General features: G+C 40.3%; 1 protein-coding gene across 1 annotated transcript in view; it reads left to right on the top strand.

Moving 5' to 3' along the window:
- The first annotated feature begins 5,458 nt into the window (after positions 1–5,458).
- Positions 5,459–15,589, top strand: part of FREM1 (FRAS1 related extracellular matrix 1) — a 60,959-nt gene continuing 50,828 nt past the window's right edge. Inside the window, exons 1-6 of the mRNA XM_026073543.1 lie at positions 5,459–5,689; positions 10,172–10,266; positions 10,832–11,133; positions 11,658–11,854; positions 12,526–12,849; positions 14,623–14,731. Of these exons, the coding sequence (XP_025929328.1) occupies positions 5,459–5,689; positions 10,172–10,266; positions 10,832–11,133; positions 11,658–11,854; positions 12,526–12,849; positions 14,623–14,731 (1,258 nt within the window). The remainder of the gene's footprint in view (positions 5,690–10,171; positions 10,267–10,831; positions 11,134–11,657; positions 11,855–12,525; positions 12,850–14,622; positions 14,732–15,589) is intronic.

Below are 15,589 nucleotides of genomic sequence, written 5' to 3'. Positions count from 1 at the left end.
TATACTTTTATAACTTCTAAATAAAAAAGTGCTGAAATTCTTCCTACCAACTGGTTTATACCACATTCTTTAAAGTGAATTCCATTCATGAAGGAGTTGTAATGGTAAATTTTTTTGGAAAAAAATATGTAAAAGATAAGACCCTACTTGACATGACTTCTGAATGTACACAGTCAAGGTTTTCTATGTGTACCCCAGTACAGATGTTTTCTCCACAATCTGCTGTTGAAGGGATGTCTAGCTTTCAATACATCCTGGATGCTCTCAGGGTCTTACACAGTTCTCCAGATTCCTGAAGCCAGTGAACCCTTGACAAATTTCGAAATTTTTTCAAAAGCTTTGTGATGGTGATAACTCTAGAGCAGAGTTGCAGTTTCTTTTGTACTTTTTTTTCTTTCCTTTTTTTGAGCATCTTGAAAACCTGTTGTATTCTGTAAGAATAGCTAATGTTTGTAACTAGCCATTGCACAACTTCTCACATGTGCACCATCAGTTCTGTGGGAATACTAATGTTCTTCTGGCTTGTGGAGGAAATTTTTAACAAACGGCATCCTCCTTTAATCTGTCCCCAGCCTGATCTGTCCCATTGTTAACTCCTCAGAGTCATACCCGTTCCCCCTTCAGATATCCTTTCTCCTCCTCACAAAGGCTCATCTGCACGGGGTCTGCCTGCAGATGAAGAGCTCTTCAGAGACGCCTGGGCTGTGTCCCCCTCACACCATGCCTTGGACACATCCTTGGGGTGATGCCAAGGACCAAGAAGAGTCAYCACTCTTGAACTAACCAGGGGTAGACTCCTTTTCCATGCTCCCAAATCTCAGAGTCAGCTTCACAAGGCTATCTCTAATTATGGGAAATGAGATCTCTCTCTCTCTCTCTGCCACCTCATTTCTTGTGCCAGCGTGGTTTTATAGTGGATGTCTCATGGGATTTATCGGACTGTCTACAAGGTATAATGCTGTGGTGTGTACAATAATGTGAGGTAATTCATTTAGGTCCTAGAATCAGAAAGCTCAGTCATTTCAGCTTATAATCATAGCAGAACTGAGGGTGGAAATGACCTCTGCAGATAACTGGTCCCACCGCTTCTCAAAGCACAGCTGACTTCTAGGTTCCATCCAACTTTGAAGATGGATTAGCTGCTCAGGCCCTGACCAGCTGGCTTTTAACTRTCTTCAAAGACAGAAACTCCACAGACTCTCTGGGCAATTTGTTACACTGCCCAGCTCAACGTTGATTTTATTTCTAATATTGAATATGAGTTTCATTTGTTTCAGCTTTTGTCTGTAGCTTCTTGTCCCTTCCCTGTGCACCTCCAGCTGCTCCACACTCTTCTGTTAGACAGCTGAAGACAGCAAGAAGATTGCCCCTCAGCTCTCTCTTCTTCAGGCTGAAGTAGTCCTGCTCTCTCAGACTCTCTTGGTACATCATGTGCTACAGACCCTCATCATTATTAATCCTGCTGAGGGATAATAAWTAACATGATATCACACCGAAATAACAGAGCTATTCTGCTTCCAGGTCCTAAGCTGGTAACTCTCTGTGAACTGGGTAGGCACACAGCTCACCTGGAGCTAGTTCAGGCGTTTGCCTTATAGAAACACCCTTAGAAAACCAGTGAGGAGGGAGCTTAGTCCAAAAACACTGTACTGTTCATCCTAATATGTTGCTCATAAACACCATTACTCCACCAAGCCACGAAGCATATCTGAACCTTTGTGGGGCATCCTGAATCAAATAATGTCAGTCATTTGTTCACTCTGGGTAGGACAGTTGCCACATCAAGGAACAGCAGGGATGAATCAGGCTCAGCTGTGATATTAAGGGCAGAGCAGCAGGGAGGCTGTAAGGAAGTCAGAGGCAGCCACAGACTATGGCAGGAGTCTGTCTGCAGTGGCTGTAGAGTAGTCAGAGGGCAAAGCAGTCACTGTAGATCAGTATAAGTGCCCTGCAGGACACACACAGCTTTGCTGAGGCAACGGTCTTATTTATGCAGAGGAGGGAAGGTTAATCTCAGAGCTCTCCTTCCAACCTTCTTATTTTAATGCCATTATGCACTGAAAGTATCTCTTGTCATTTCATTATGCAGTCACCAGATAACTGATTGAAAGAGCGAGGTAACACTTCTGAGGAACTTCGCTCAGCCGCMTAAGGAGAGAGCCCTACAGCTGACAAGTAGGAGCCAACTGCAGAAACATATGGARCAAACATATGTATACAATGATACAAGAGTAGTGCCTGCAGGCAAAAGCAAAACCATACGAGAAGTGCCACCAGGGGACCAATTCTGTGGCAGAGAAGGGCTCACACATTCACCATGAGAAATGGGCAAGATGTTCCTGGCTCCTTTTGGAGCCTCTCTGCTCTTAGTATTTGACATAGGGTAAAAAGGGCAGCAAAGAAACTATTACCTGTGCCTGAGGTTTTTACCTGCACCCTCTCCTGGAGTTTATGGGGCAGGAACCAGAATTTAGATCAATTTGAGCTACATCAAAGCCAAGCCATGGCCAACGCATCTGCATGAATGAGACTCTGGAAGGGTCTGTTCTGAGAGACACAGCTGTCTCTCCCTTTTTGTAGGCACATATGGAAGGTATAAAGAGAACAGTGCATTTTCTGAACAGTGCCATTTCTAAACTGGTGATTAAGCTGTCTCTAAACTATAAACTATGATTTTTTTTTTATTATTATTTTTTTTTGGTAGTAGCTATTCAGGTAGGAGCGGGGAAAGTCAAAACTGTCCAGGCTTGGGTTTTATCAAATCTGTTAGCGCATACAGGGCTCTGTGAATAAAAACATTTTCATTGTGAATCAATGCCCCAAACTGATGTTATGGAGCACTGAGTTACTGGAATTGTCACAAGCTGCAAACCACCGGGTCTATGCTTCAGAGTTACTCACTACCACTACTGCTGGTGCTTTGCCAGTCAAAGCTGACAATTCATAGTTGTATTCTTCCTATCTGAGTCTCTCTATGGCTTGAGAAACCAGCTTCTCTGAAACTAGCTAAGAGTTTAGGTCCATCTGGTAACTGCTGTGCCATACTCATGCATTGCTTCATGAAGGGCCAGGGTCAAAGGACTTAGAATCCACCTCAGTCCACCTGGAGTTTCCTGTTGGCCTGTGGGAAGATATTTGGGAAGACCGAGGTCAGAAGAAAGTTAGGCACAGCAACTTCTTGAGACATGTGCCAGGGAGTTACGTCATCTCTCTCAGCCCTAGCTTCACTTTGCTAGCGTCAGGAAGAAGGAAGCAGGCACGGGAGTAGGGCATGTTCTCACTCTTAATATCTTCCTATGCTTTGCAGCTGATATTCTAAGAAAATTTAGGTTATATCCGATAAATACTAGCAATCCTTGCACTGTGTGGTACATGCCAGAGTCAGRTGTTCAGTTAAAAGGGTGCGGTTGCAGCAGACTCTGCTTTTTTGTTTGGAGGCTGATGTCTAATCTTTTTTTTTCCTCTTTCCAAATTGTCTTTAATGATATTGCAGACTGTGTTTCAGAGCTGTGAATTTTAGGAAGTGGAATGCTGTTTTTAGATGTGTTCATTTTGATAAGATTCCATGTATGCTGTCCCACTGAAAAGAAACAAAAATTGGCATGCTCTTTGGGCAGAGTTACATATTTGGGTTTTAGTAAAAGCTGTCCATATAAGTAAACTCTTTTAAATAAGGTGAGATATGGATTTTTTTCCGGAACATGTTAAAAAATTTTCAATCATGAATTTAATTTCTGTCCCTGGGGGTAGAATTCTACATTTTCTCTTATTTGGATTATGTTCAGACTGCTCTGTCTCCATAATTTTATGGAAAGATTTTCAGATAAAAAGCTTGAAAACCAGAGTTAAGATTTGGGGCTTGGATTACACAGTGAACATGCAACTAACTTTAAACTCGTGTTAGTCCCAATGTCTTCAGTCTTGAGTCTGGGCTAAGGTGAGAGGATCTGTCTTCTTTTACTTTAGGAAGTGGATAACTTTTAACAAAATCTTAACTGATTTTGGTTGTTCAGTGAAATATAAAACTGAGCTGATAATGTACGTACRACTGTAGGCAGCTAAGAAGGTCAGTCTGCAGGAAACAGTTGAGTGAACACTTACTTACCTGTTGGCAATAATGAAGGAAATTAAGWGTTACATGGATTTGTTTTTTCATCTTTTTTCAGGAAAGCTCATTGCTGGTGTTAAGGTTGTGGTTAATTTAAAGAGACTGTGTAAATAAGCAGCAAGGGCACTAATTTTTTTAAGAAACTGAAGGAAAGTTGAAGCTTTAGTAGCTTGAAATTACTTAGGAACTCATCAGATTTAAGTAAACTAGTATCATTCTCTAATCTCTGGGTCACAAGGACTTTGATAGTGTTTGTTTGATGTCAGAAGAACTGTGCTTTTCTTAACAATTTTATCAACATGAAAGATGAAGATTAACTGTAACTAGTGGCATGAGAGACCTTGTGCAATTTTTATTTTTCTTATTATCTTTTATTGCTTGTTTCCACTGCATTATCTGAATTTGCCTCAGATTAACTACTGTGGCTTTTTTTTTTTTTTAACAAGAAAAATTTCAACTTTGCAGTGCAATATTATATATTTCTATGTTGGCATCCAGGGCTAGCTAATCGCTATAGCAGGAAGAGCAGAGGGGCCTTGGCAACATCTTTTAAACTAAAAGCTGAATTTTTTTCCCCACATTCAGTGGCAAATCAAAAATAGATTTAACAAAAGGCCAGCTATTCATTTACCCTACTTTCAAATATATTGAATCTGGAGAAATGTCTATACCTGCATTTTGCATACTTGGATACTGTTTTATTAATCTGATACTCGGAATAGTATAGCTATGGTGCTCCAGCAGTAAGAATGGGCAGTAGTAGAGGATCTTACATAGCCCTCAGGGTTCAGCATGTGTTTGTATGTGCAGATGGATCCCAAATTCCTGGAACTCATATTGAGAGCTGATTTGTTGAGGGAAGTCTCATTTGCACATAGTTAATTTTCTGAGCGTAAGTGGATACTTAGTAGCATCCAAAGGTCAAGTTAATTTGTTGCTTGAATTGAATTGCAAGAACTGGTGAAAGATTTTTTTTGTGTATTTTTTTAATAGTTGGTCAATGTCTTATGCCAATTTTCTTTCTTTCTTTCTTTCTTTCTTTCTTTCTTTCTTTCTTTCTTTCTTTTTTTTGCAGGATTAACAAACCTTAAAAGTACTCTGAGAACACATTCATCATTTTGTCAGACTTGATCAATGAATTTTATTAAAGCCCAAGGATATTTTGAAAGGCCCCTGTCCAAATATCAGTCAAAGGAGAACATCTTAATAGAAAACATGTGGTACATTATTACCTKTGACTAACGGTTTGGTCCTTCATTATACGGTGAAAATCTGCTGGAGGAGGAAGAGAAGACCTCTTTTGTTAAGAGCATTTTTACTAGTGGAAAAGAGCTCTTTTCCTCTAATAACATGAAGCCCTTTGAGAACAGCTGGTTGTTTCTACTGCTGGCTGTTATCCTGAGAGTCGTCTGCGCCTCCTTTATCAGTGTCAACCTTGGGGTGAAAGTGATGAAGGGACAGTCTGTCTTCCTGTCAGAAGATGACCTCAAGTTTTCCATCCCCAGAGAGAAAGATGCCTGCAAAGTAGAAGTTGTGATTAATGAGCCAATAACTCAGAGGGTTGGGAAACTGACTCCACAGGTATTTGGGATCTGCTGCGCTGCTCTGAGTGCATGTGTGTGCCTGGGCRTGGGAGAAACCAGGAAAAAGTCACTTTATTGATTTTTTTTTTTTTTTTTGTAAGTCGGAGTCATCTGAGTGGGTGGGTGGTGATTAGAAGCATAAAACTGAATGGTCTATGTGAGTGAGACTCAGCTTTTTGCTAACAGTATCCAGCTGAGAGAGGAATACTCCCCTGAAATCCAAAAGCTGAGTTCAGTAACATAAAGGTTCCTAGAGGAGAGTTCGGCCAGAGTCTCATTTCACTCAACTGGTGGACAGGTCTTTCAAAACTTTCTGTTAGGAAACCTCTTGCAATCTCTCAGCTGCTTGTTTTTCTATCGTGAGGGCAACCAGTGTCCCTCGGGTAATGCATAGCCAGCTAGAGCATTCTGCATTTTAGTCACGCAGTCACTACTTAGGGAGCAATTAAGAAAAAAAAAAAACATCGCATACAATAAGCACATTGTGTACGATGCTGTTCACTCTGTTCCTCAACAGCCAAATTACTAACAGATGGCAAACATATACAAGATTTTCTTTGTTTTATTTTAAAATTTCAGGCTTGTAGGAACAATGAAATGTATTTCCCAAATCACCTTTCTGCTACACATTTCCCTAGCAAATCTCTTCACCTAAGTCATAGCAGGAAGGAGTTGGAAGTAATTGACATGAAGATGTGATGGCAGAGATAGATTAGTGGTTCTAAAATGAACTATAATCAAATAATTCTCGTCAGTATTTCAAAACGCTTTGTTAACTGTACCATACAGCATATATTTTTATRTGTTTGTATATATGTTTTTTAAACACCATCTCTGAGGTTTTTGGTGGTTTTTGATAGGGTGGATGATGAAGTATCATCGGTCTCATTTTTTTCCGTACATCTGGCTTGGCCATCGCTGTTTTTACTCCAGCTGAACGAGCACTGGGGAGGGGAGGAGCACGTGCTGGCTGGGGAAGAGCAGGAAGCGATTAGCCGGGAAACATGTTCGCTCCTCTAGAAACTAGGCCCCGGGAGATGCAGCTCCTCTGTGGCTGCTGAGGGGAGGGCTTTTCCCCAGGGAGAGGTCTGATGGTATTTCCCCCTACATGCCCCTGCTCTGGTTCGGCACACGTACAGAAAAAGAGGGGTGTAATTCTCTTGCTGCCGGGAGACCTCTTCCACATGCACAGCAGCTGGCTGGGGGAGGGACTTTGCTTTCAATTTCTGGCTCCGCTGGTAAAGCTCGGTAGGGTCCGGGTACCTTGAAACACGCCACTTTGCCTGCCCAGCCTGAGCAGAGCGCCTTCAGGAAAGGATGCCTCGCCTTCCCCTCCGCTGGTCCCACGGCCTCGCGGGGCCCGGAGCGCCCAGCAGCCTCCCACACCGAGACTAGCAGCAAATCAGGAGGCCTGGTCRTCTCGAGTCGCTCCCTCCAGCTGGAAGAGAACGAGAAGATGTTTGTAGGTTGGGAGCTTCTGTGTTAAATCACATAGTCCTGGAGCCGGACGCTGGATGCCAGCCGTGCCCGAGGAAGGGTGCCAGATTCGGGCCCTCCCTGCACCGCTCAGGCTCCTTCCACCGGGGCGTTCTGCAGCCAGAAAGTGTCTCTGGTTTCCTGGAGCTGTTTTCCTGTCATAAGAGTGGGTAGTGTGCTAGGAATGTGCGACAATTTAATTATAAATTGTAATTGAAAAGCAGTTGAAGTGGAAAAAACCAAAGCCTGACATTAATTAGGGAAAAGATTTAGCTCTCCTTTGTTTTACCTAGCAAATTTATAGACAATTACAGTTGCCTGTTCATATAAGGGGAAAACATATTAGGAAACATAAAACAGCTGCTTCTTTTTGCAAAGCAGATTGTGCCTTATATACATATAAAATGACTGTCAGTCACTGATAACAGGCCTTTGTGGAAAGGTTCTTCATTTTCTATCCCCTTGTTATCAGTCAAGAGAAGGAATTAATGATGTCTTGTAAAAAAAAAAAATCAATTTTTGATATGATAAACCATCTCTGTTGTAGGCAGTCTCCTCTGATACGAACAGAAATGTATCATCTGAGGAGTATCTGATTTTTAGGTGCACATCAGGCCTACATGTCCTCAGAAACATTACTGACTTTGAGGGCATAAATATAATCTTTAGTGTACAATATTAAAGCACAGGCAGCTATAATACAAGTTTTTCCTACATAACATGCATTTTTTTTGTCTAAAATAACACATCAGCTACCTTTTTTTTTTTTTTTAATCTAGAATATCAGATAGGACTATTCAAAAAATAGTAAAACACACATTTCTGAGACATTTGAAAACAATACTCAACAGAACAGCCACAACAGAGTCAAATGGTGCTTTGATCATATGAGAAGCAATTTTGTTTTTCACAAACTGTTCCTGTCCTGCTTTTCTGAACAGTCATCACAAGTAAAAATCACTCATATTTTTTGTAACAACATACAGTGTGAATTATTCCAAGATTATTCTAGCCCATAGGAATAGAGCTGAAAACCCAGGTACATGTCCTTGATAATGAACTAACCCATTATTTATTGAAAAAAGTATGACTTTGTTCAATGCAATTCTTTATAAAAGTTAAAAACAGGCAATACATTTTAAGATCACCAGAAACATAGAACAATTACTGCACAGCTTGAGTCTCTGCGAATAGCCTCAGTGGAAATCACATTGCCAGTAACGAGGTAAGGGGATGAAATATAATTATTTTTATAGTATAAAAAATGCAAGTTCTAATTCTGTATTTCCTTTGTTAGAAAGAGGCAAAGGCTAGTAGTTCTTATATCCTTTACTGTTAATCTATGAAACAATCATGATACACTTCAGTTAATTAAGTGTTAACAATTAGTTTAAGAATTAAAGTATTATTTTATTTTTACATGGAAATTCAGAGCAGCTAAGGAATTTCTCTGTACACCACACTTCTCATGAACAGTGCAAAATCTCACTAAAATGCCCCTTCCATTTTACTGTCACCTAAAGTGGTTGGGGAGACATAGGTTATTCAGGCAAGCCACTTCATTCTCATGATTCCTTATTGTATTTGAAGAAATGACTGCATATTAAGAAATGATCTCTATTTTCTGCAAACAGACATGGTCTGTCAGTCAGCCACGTGCATATATGCATCCTTATTAGTTAAGTCCTCACCTCATCTATTAATGAATGCTGGAGAGATTTTATTTTAGTCCACAGAAGTGCTAATCCTGTGACAATACTGCACACAAAAAAAGAATTAAAAAATTTTAATTTCATAGTTAAACACTCAGGAAATGCAATGATTAGCTATTGCCTTCTTGCTGACAGGAGTATATTTTTGTCTTCCTGTAGATAAGAAACATGAGTATACTTGGTTTGTGTAGGAGCTGTGTACAGATTCTGTTATCATGAGGATAACATAGACTTGGTCTTATCAATGCTAGGAGCTTTCAGTTGCTAAATTCTATAAAAATATTTATAACTACATGGGAACTGTAACTTGCCAAAGATTTTCAAATTGGCAAAATATGTGAGGACACAAAAGTCTTATCCAAAGAATGAGTGTGTCAGAACTGTCCAAAGCAAAATTTTTCATTTTGGGGTGGGCCTTTTTTCTCAAACTTTCTTTTGCAAGTAAACAAACCACTGCATTAGACACTCAGCCTCAAACAAGCATCTGGCTTAAATGGTTAAACTGTGGCTACTGTTAATATTGAACGTATCAACTCTCAAACCAGCTGGGTCTGTGAATTTGATCTGTATCAGTTATGGCGTAAGAACTAATTTCTTTTGAATTAGCCAGAGGACATAGTATAGAGTTTCTGCTTGCTTTTATACCCTGGGATTACACTAACATTGGGGCTGGATGTTGTAATGGCAGAGAGAGAGATGACATCTGATCAGGTAAAGAGCTGCTGGTGCAACTTAACCTTCCAAAAAATCTAGTAAATTTGAGCTAGCAAATTTTCCCATAGAGCAGTTTCAGAGGATCATACATTTCTGGTCCAGTAGTAGTAGCCTTAGAACAGGATTTACTGTATAATCAAGCTACAGCCATGAACAAGGTTAAAACTTATTAAATGCAGAGGTATACTGTGGGAGTTACTGGCTGCTTAGATCCACCGCATCTCTGCCACTGATTGCAAATGCATCCATAAATCCACTGACTGCAGTGGTAGAGCAGTGTGTGCTCAAACTATTCGTTCAACTGGGGGAGAGAGGAGTGACCAAGGTGCCTGAAAATCACATTTATATGCCCGTTCCCTTTCTAATTGCAGAGTGCCAACAGCCCCATGTTACTGTGGCTGCTTTGGTCTCTCTCTCCAAGGCACTGAGAACCGGCTCCATACCTATGCATAGAAATAAACAGCAAATTAACAGTTCCCTCAGTCTGACACATTTCTGACTGTCAGAGAACTGGAGCAGAAGCTGTGAAGTTAACACTCTTGCCAGTGTTTTACTTCTCTTTCCTTTCTCCTTCGTAGGTGTTTGACTGTCACTTCCTTCCTCATGAAGTCAAATATACTCACAACGGCTGTCCGCTTTTAGATGAGGACAGTGTCATGCTCAGGCTGTACAGGTAAGCAGCACTGCAGCATCAGATTTTGTTGTTACTAGTAACACAACTGTTCTCAGGAAAAACAAGCAGATCATTTTGCATGGTAAAATCATGTTCTATTAGTATTTATAATAACTAGATTCAGTAGAAGCATCATTAATTGACAACTGACCATCTGTTTGTAGAATTGTTTGTCACGATATATATCAGATATGCTCTGATACTGTTTTTTTGGTATTAATAAATATAATTTATTGCTGGCTTATTACCGAAAGGCAGTGATTTTCCTTTTTATTATTGAAAGTGACAGCAGTACTTACACAGCACAGTATGTTCTCTGCTGTGCTGGGACAGGGGACACAGACCCAGGGGATACACAGCGAAGAGCCTCTTCCTTCACATAGACACCTTCTTTACAGGTACGAGAAAGCGAGCAGCAGTGCCCTGCACCTCTTGGTCTCTGGAGATCTGGGGTCTGAGGGCACTCGTGGGAAAGGGGTTTAAGTAATTCAGGTTAGAAAGTGATGACAATGCCCACAGAAAGTGACAGAATGAAGTAGAGTTTGTTTTCTTCTATCACCTGCAGATTTACAGAAAATAAAACATTTGCAGAAACATTCATCCTCCATGTGCAGTTACTTGAACCAGACTGTAATATCATCAAAATGCGCACCCATGCTCTGGAGGTCCCTGAGTACTACGGTCTGTCCAGGGTGATCAACAAGAATGTCCTCACTTTTGACTACGACAGGAAGATAAACTTGGATTGCACCATCACCATARCCTCTTCGGAAATGCACCTGCCTGCTCATGGCCAGCTTATCGTTGGGGAAGGGCAGCGAGAGCAGCCTCGTGGAGACGAGCCACAGACCTTCTTCCCTGGTTCTAGTATGATGTGCCTCAGTAGTTCGTATTAACACGTTCAGGGAGAGCGTGCAGACTAAGTCTGCTGCACAGATTGCTTCATACACGCTGCTTAAGAGCTGTCAAAGGTGCTGTGGGCAATGCAAAGTTTGATGGACGGCTTGAGCTATCTGGGAAACTGAAAGGGACGTGAAGTTTGTGTGGGGCCCAGTGCAGACTTCAGATGGTCAGTACTTCCAAAATTGGAAGCATCGTTGGCTCTGAGACAGGCAGACCACTCTGACGGCTTTGGAAGTGCCAAAACTCAGCAGAAGCACTAGAGGGAGGCGTTTGAGGGAGGTCTTCCCTCAAACACCTCCCCAGGGACCAAGGCAGGTTGGAGCTGAAAGAGCTCGGTTAAAAGCAAAGTCCTGCAGGAAGAGTTAAGGAGGAAGGAGACCTAAGTGTTACCATACTGACTTTTCATCAGGTTTAATTTTGCTGCACGAACAGGCTTCTTGTGTTGGTTTCTGCTCAAATATTTTACTACCGTTTCTGTTGGGTTACAGAGCACAGCCTGGGCCAGCCGTGCAGAAGTGGGAACTGCATGCCAGGACAGGGAGCAATTCACAACACAAAAATGAGCTGTGAAGAGTTTCTGAGGATGGGGATCCGATATCAGCACCTTGACCCTCCCTCGCCTGACACCGACTATATTCCTGTCAGACTTGATCTCACAGACATTAGAAGCAAAACTTTGCACAAGGTAGAATTTTACACAACATTACAATATCTGATTGTCTTCCTGGTCTTCCAGAATTTGAAATCTGCTTCTCCTTTTCACATCTGAAGAGAGCTAGCAGGTGTGAAAGTTTGTTTAATTTTTATAGTTTTGCCAGCTGGACAAATTAAACACGTTATCTCCTCACCAGATTTTGTCCTACCTCTATGCTTAGACCATAATGGCTACAGCAAAACACCTTTAGCTGTTTACTTGCAATCATAAGTAGTTTAGTCTGAAAGCAAAAGTAATTCTGGCGCAATTCCACCTTTTTTATAGAACATGATCTGCACAGACTTCAACATATATACTAATGAATAAGGTAAGAGTTGTGTGAACATTTTCAGTTAATAAGAATTAATGACCAATGTGCATATTTCTGTCAGGTAAATTTTTATATGAAACTCACATCAAATTAAGCAAGTTATTTCAGCCCAAAATTAAGGACACAAATAAAACAAACAAACATGGAAGACCTTCTCCTGATGTCTAAATAATTTACTTTAGGCGTTTTCTCATTAAGATGCTTCAATTTTTCTTTCCAAAATAATTTATAGTTTTAACATGTACCTTAATTAGTTATGTGAAGGTAATGGAAATGGAATTTGTTTGTTTCACTTTGTCCTTTTGGTTTTCTCCTTTTTTCCCTATTGTAGACTGAGTATGCATGGCTTCCTGTTCAGATTAAAGGTGCTATTCCCAACCAAATCCCCAAAGCTGCCCTTTCGGCAAAGTTCAGCCTGGAAGTAGACCAATTTATTTTAACTCCCATAACAACCACAACTGTTGATGCTGAAGACAATGAAACACTGAAGCCCCTGCTGGTATTCAACATTACCAAGCCACCTCCACAGGGCTTCATCACTCATCTATCAGACCACACAAAACCGATTGGCTCCTTCACATGGAAAGATGTCAGTGACATGCTTGTGGCTTATCAGCCTCCAAATAACAGCCACACAGAGAGGAGGAATTATGAGGTAACAGTGTACTGTATGGTCATATGGTATTCTCTATCTCCYTGAGATTCAGTAAATTGTAAATAAATGCATTTTTTTGTAATAGATATTTTTCAGCAAAATGATGTTTTTCTAGTTAGATGCAAGGCAGGAACTGAGGCAGAAGATACCACTTTCTCTTATAACTCAACATCTTACCTGTCTAACTCAAATCAGATTTTTTTTGGTGTTGTTCAATACTTAAGTAATTTCTTTGCACTGAAAGATTTCTCTTTTCTCTCTCTTCTGTTTGAGAATATCTGAACAGTGTTTCCTTGTTTCTTCCTTTTTTTTTAAATGTGGGGAATAATGCCACTTGTAGTGCCACCTCCTACCAAAGAGCCTTTCAAAGGACCAATCCACTTAGCCTGTTGCCTTATGTGACTCCACTGATCACTCTGCCCTGCAGACAGGGCACATGTTTAAGGTGGTGGAAGATGCACCAGCTAAATGCCAGGATTGCCATTTGTTCTTGCAGCCTACTGAGGTGATGATGGTGAAGAGATAAAATTAAGGGATTCCTAGCAGCAGCTGCTAAGAGTAGTAAAAGTATGCCACTAACATAGAAAATATGAGGCAAATTACGAGAACAGGCCAGTGCCTGTAGAATCTGTAGTAAATAAGTGAGTAAATAAACAGTGCCAATCTATTAGACCAAGGTTGCAAGGATACATTAAGGTTTTATGTAAAGGAACTGAGGACCACTTCTACCTTTTCTGTGTTTGCTGCTAGTAATATTTCTCCCTTCAGATCTGCCACAGAGTGCTGAAAGTGAATGCCTCCCACTCTGCGTATAGTGTTATTTTATATTTTCTAGTAACTAGTACTACTAGATATTTTGTGGAGTTGGGTGGTGTGCCAGTGGTCTGAGGAATAAGCAACAGCCATAAAAAGGAGAAATGGGAGGAAGATAAATGAGTTAAAAGAGACTATGAATATGTTGGAATTAAAGCTGATGAGATAGTGAAGTAATACAGAGAACCAAAACCAAACAAAATGGTTGGTACTACAGTAATGAGATTGTCTGAATAGACAAAAGATCAGAGCAATTGATTTTCTGGAGAAAAGGTAGACTGGGAAGCATAGCAATTGGTTCACACAGTAAAACATTTTGGTACTGGATGCTGACAGGGTTTGTCTTTTTTAACCTCAGCTGTCACAGGAACCTCCTTTCCTGCTGTTGCCTTAATATCAGGAGCAGTCATCCTATCAAAGTGTCTACTTTTTAAGTGCCTTTCCTCTGCTCTGCGTTTGGCATTGTTTGAATGTAGATTCAGGAATTCCCAGGAAATTCAGGAGTTTGACATTTTCTTTTTTTTTTTCCTGTGCCAGTTTTCTTTTTTCTATCTTTTCTCTTGTAATTTTCTTTTTGTTCTTACATATGCAAAGAAAAATAGGAAATACCCCTCCTCCCATCATTATTACAATAACAAAGCCCTATACTAATTGCTGTACTAATTGTTCCCCAAGCACCACTGAAAATATTCATCTTTTCTGTTAATTTATACACCTTGCAAACTACCTTTCCTACAGCTCACTGTGAAGAAAACAGAAGACAGATATTTAATTTAGAACAGAACCTCAAGGGCAATTTTAACAAGCTAAATTGAGTTGCAATTGTTAATGTATTATTGGAAGACCTTAAAACTCCAAAGATTTATCTTTCAGATAAAAGCAGACTATATATGTTTTGAAGGTACAACTTCTTTTCAGTCTCTTTTTTTTCAATAAATAGTATGTCTGTTTTCACAACAGGTGGAGTTTGAGGTACATGACTTCTATTTTGAAAGGAGTTTACCAATCACTGTGCATCTTTCTATCAGAACAACAGATACAAATGCTCCTCGGGTTTCATGGAATACAGGTGAGATTTCTTTTCTTCATTTTTTTTTGCTACAGAATTTTGTATAACACTGTGGACACCGACATTTGACAAAAACTCTARAATTCAGATCTATGCCTGGAGTTTGAGGAGCATTAACTGAGGGAGTGAAGATTTAATTTTTCCCTTTATTCCTTTTGGTGTGATCATGCTACAGTATCTGGAAGAAACGTTAAGTTTTAACTGTAATGAAAAATAAAGAAAAAGGGAGTGCAGGAAAATCAGAGTTTTTGTATACAGCATTTTCTTGAAGAATGAACTTGAACATAGAAGAGTATAAAAGTAAAGAGAAATATTTAATGGCATAGATGTAGTAGGGTAGCTGGAAAGATAAAGACTGGTAAGTATTGCTGAAAGTGGAAGTCTGTAAGAATGAACAACTAGAAAAAGGACAAAGAGTCATGAACTGTAGGAGATACTCATTCAAGACACCACTGAAGGGGAAAATGAGGTGGTAAAGCAGTGGAAAGTGGTTTGGCAAAGGAAGGCTGGAAACTGATGAAAAGTGGAACAAGAAAGTACAAGAGTTAAAGAGTGCATGAAAAATGTGCATCAGATGGTGTCTAATACCATGCAAGAGAAAAAAAGCCCTCAGCACAGTACATAAGAAGTGGACTTGTGCAGATCTGTGCTGGGGCCACCACTTGGGACTGTAGGGCATGATATGCCCCCAGCAGTTCAAAGCCTAGAAACCTCACAGGGTTAAGGCTAATTCAGATTCAGTCAAACAGCCTAATAATGCTAATAATCTCTCCCAGAGAGAGGGAGGGCAGTTCAGCCTAGAATGAAATGTACAGAGATATTTACTTGTCAAAGGCCAAAGGTATACTAGAAATCATA

The sequence above is a fragment of the Apteryx rowi genome, unplaced genomic scaffold, assembly GCF_003343035.1.
Source record: "Apteryx rowi isolate R43461 unplaced genomic scaffold, aptRow1 scaffold_37, whole genome shotgun sequence".
NCBI lineage: Eukaryota > Metazoa > Chordata > Aves > Apterygiformes > Apterygidae > Apteryx > Apteryx rowi.
Note: the sequence above shows the minus strand (reverse complement) of the source record. Positions and strands in the feature narration are given on the sequence as shown.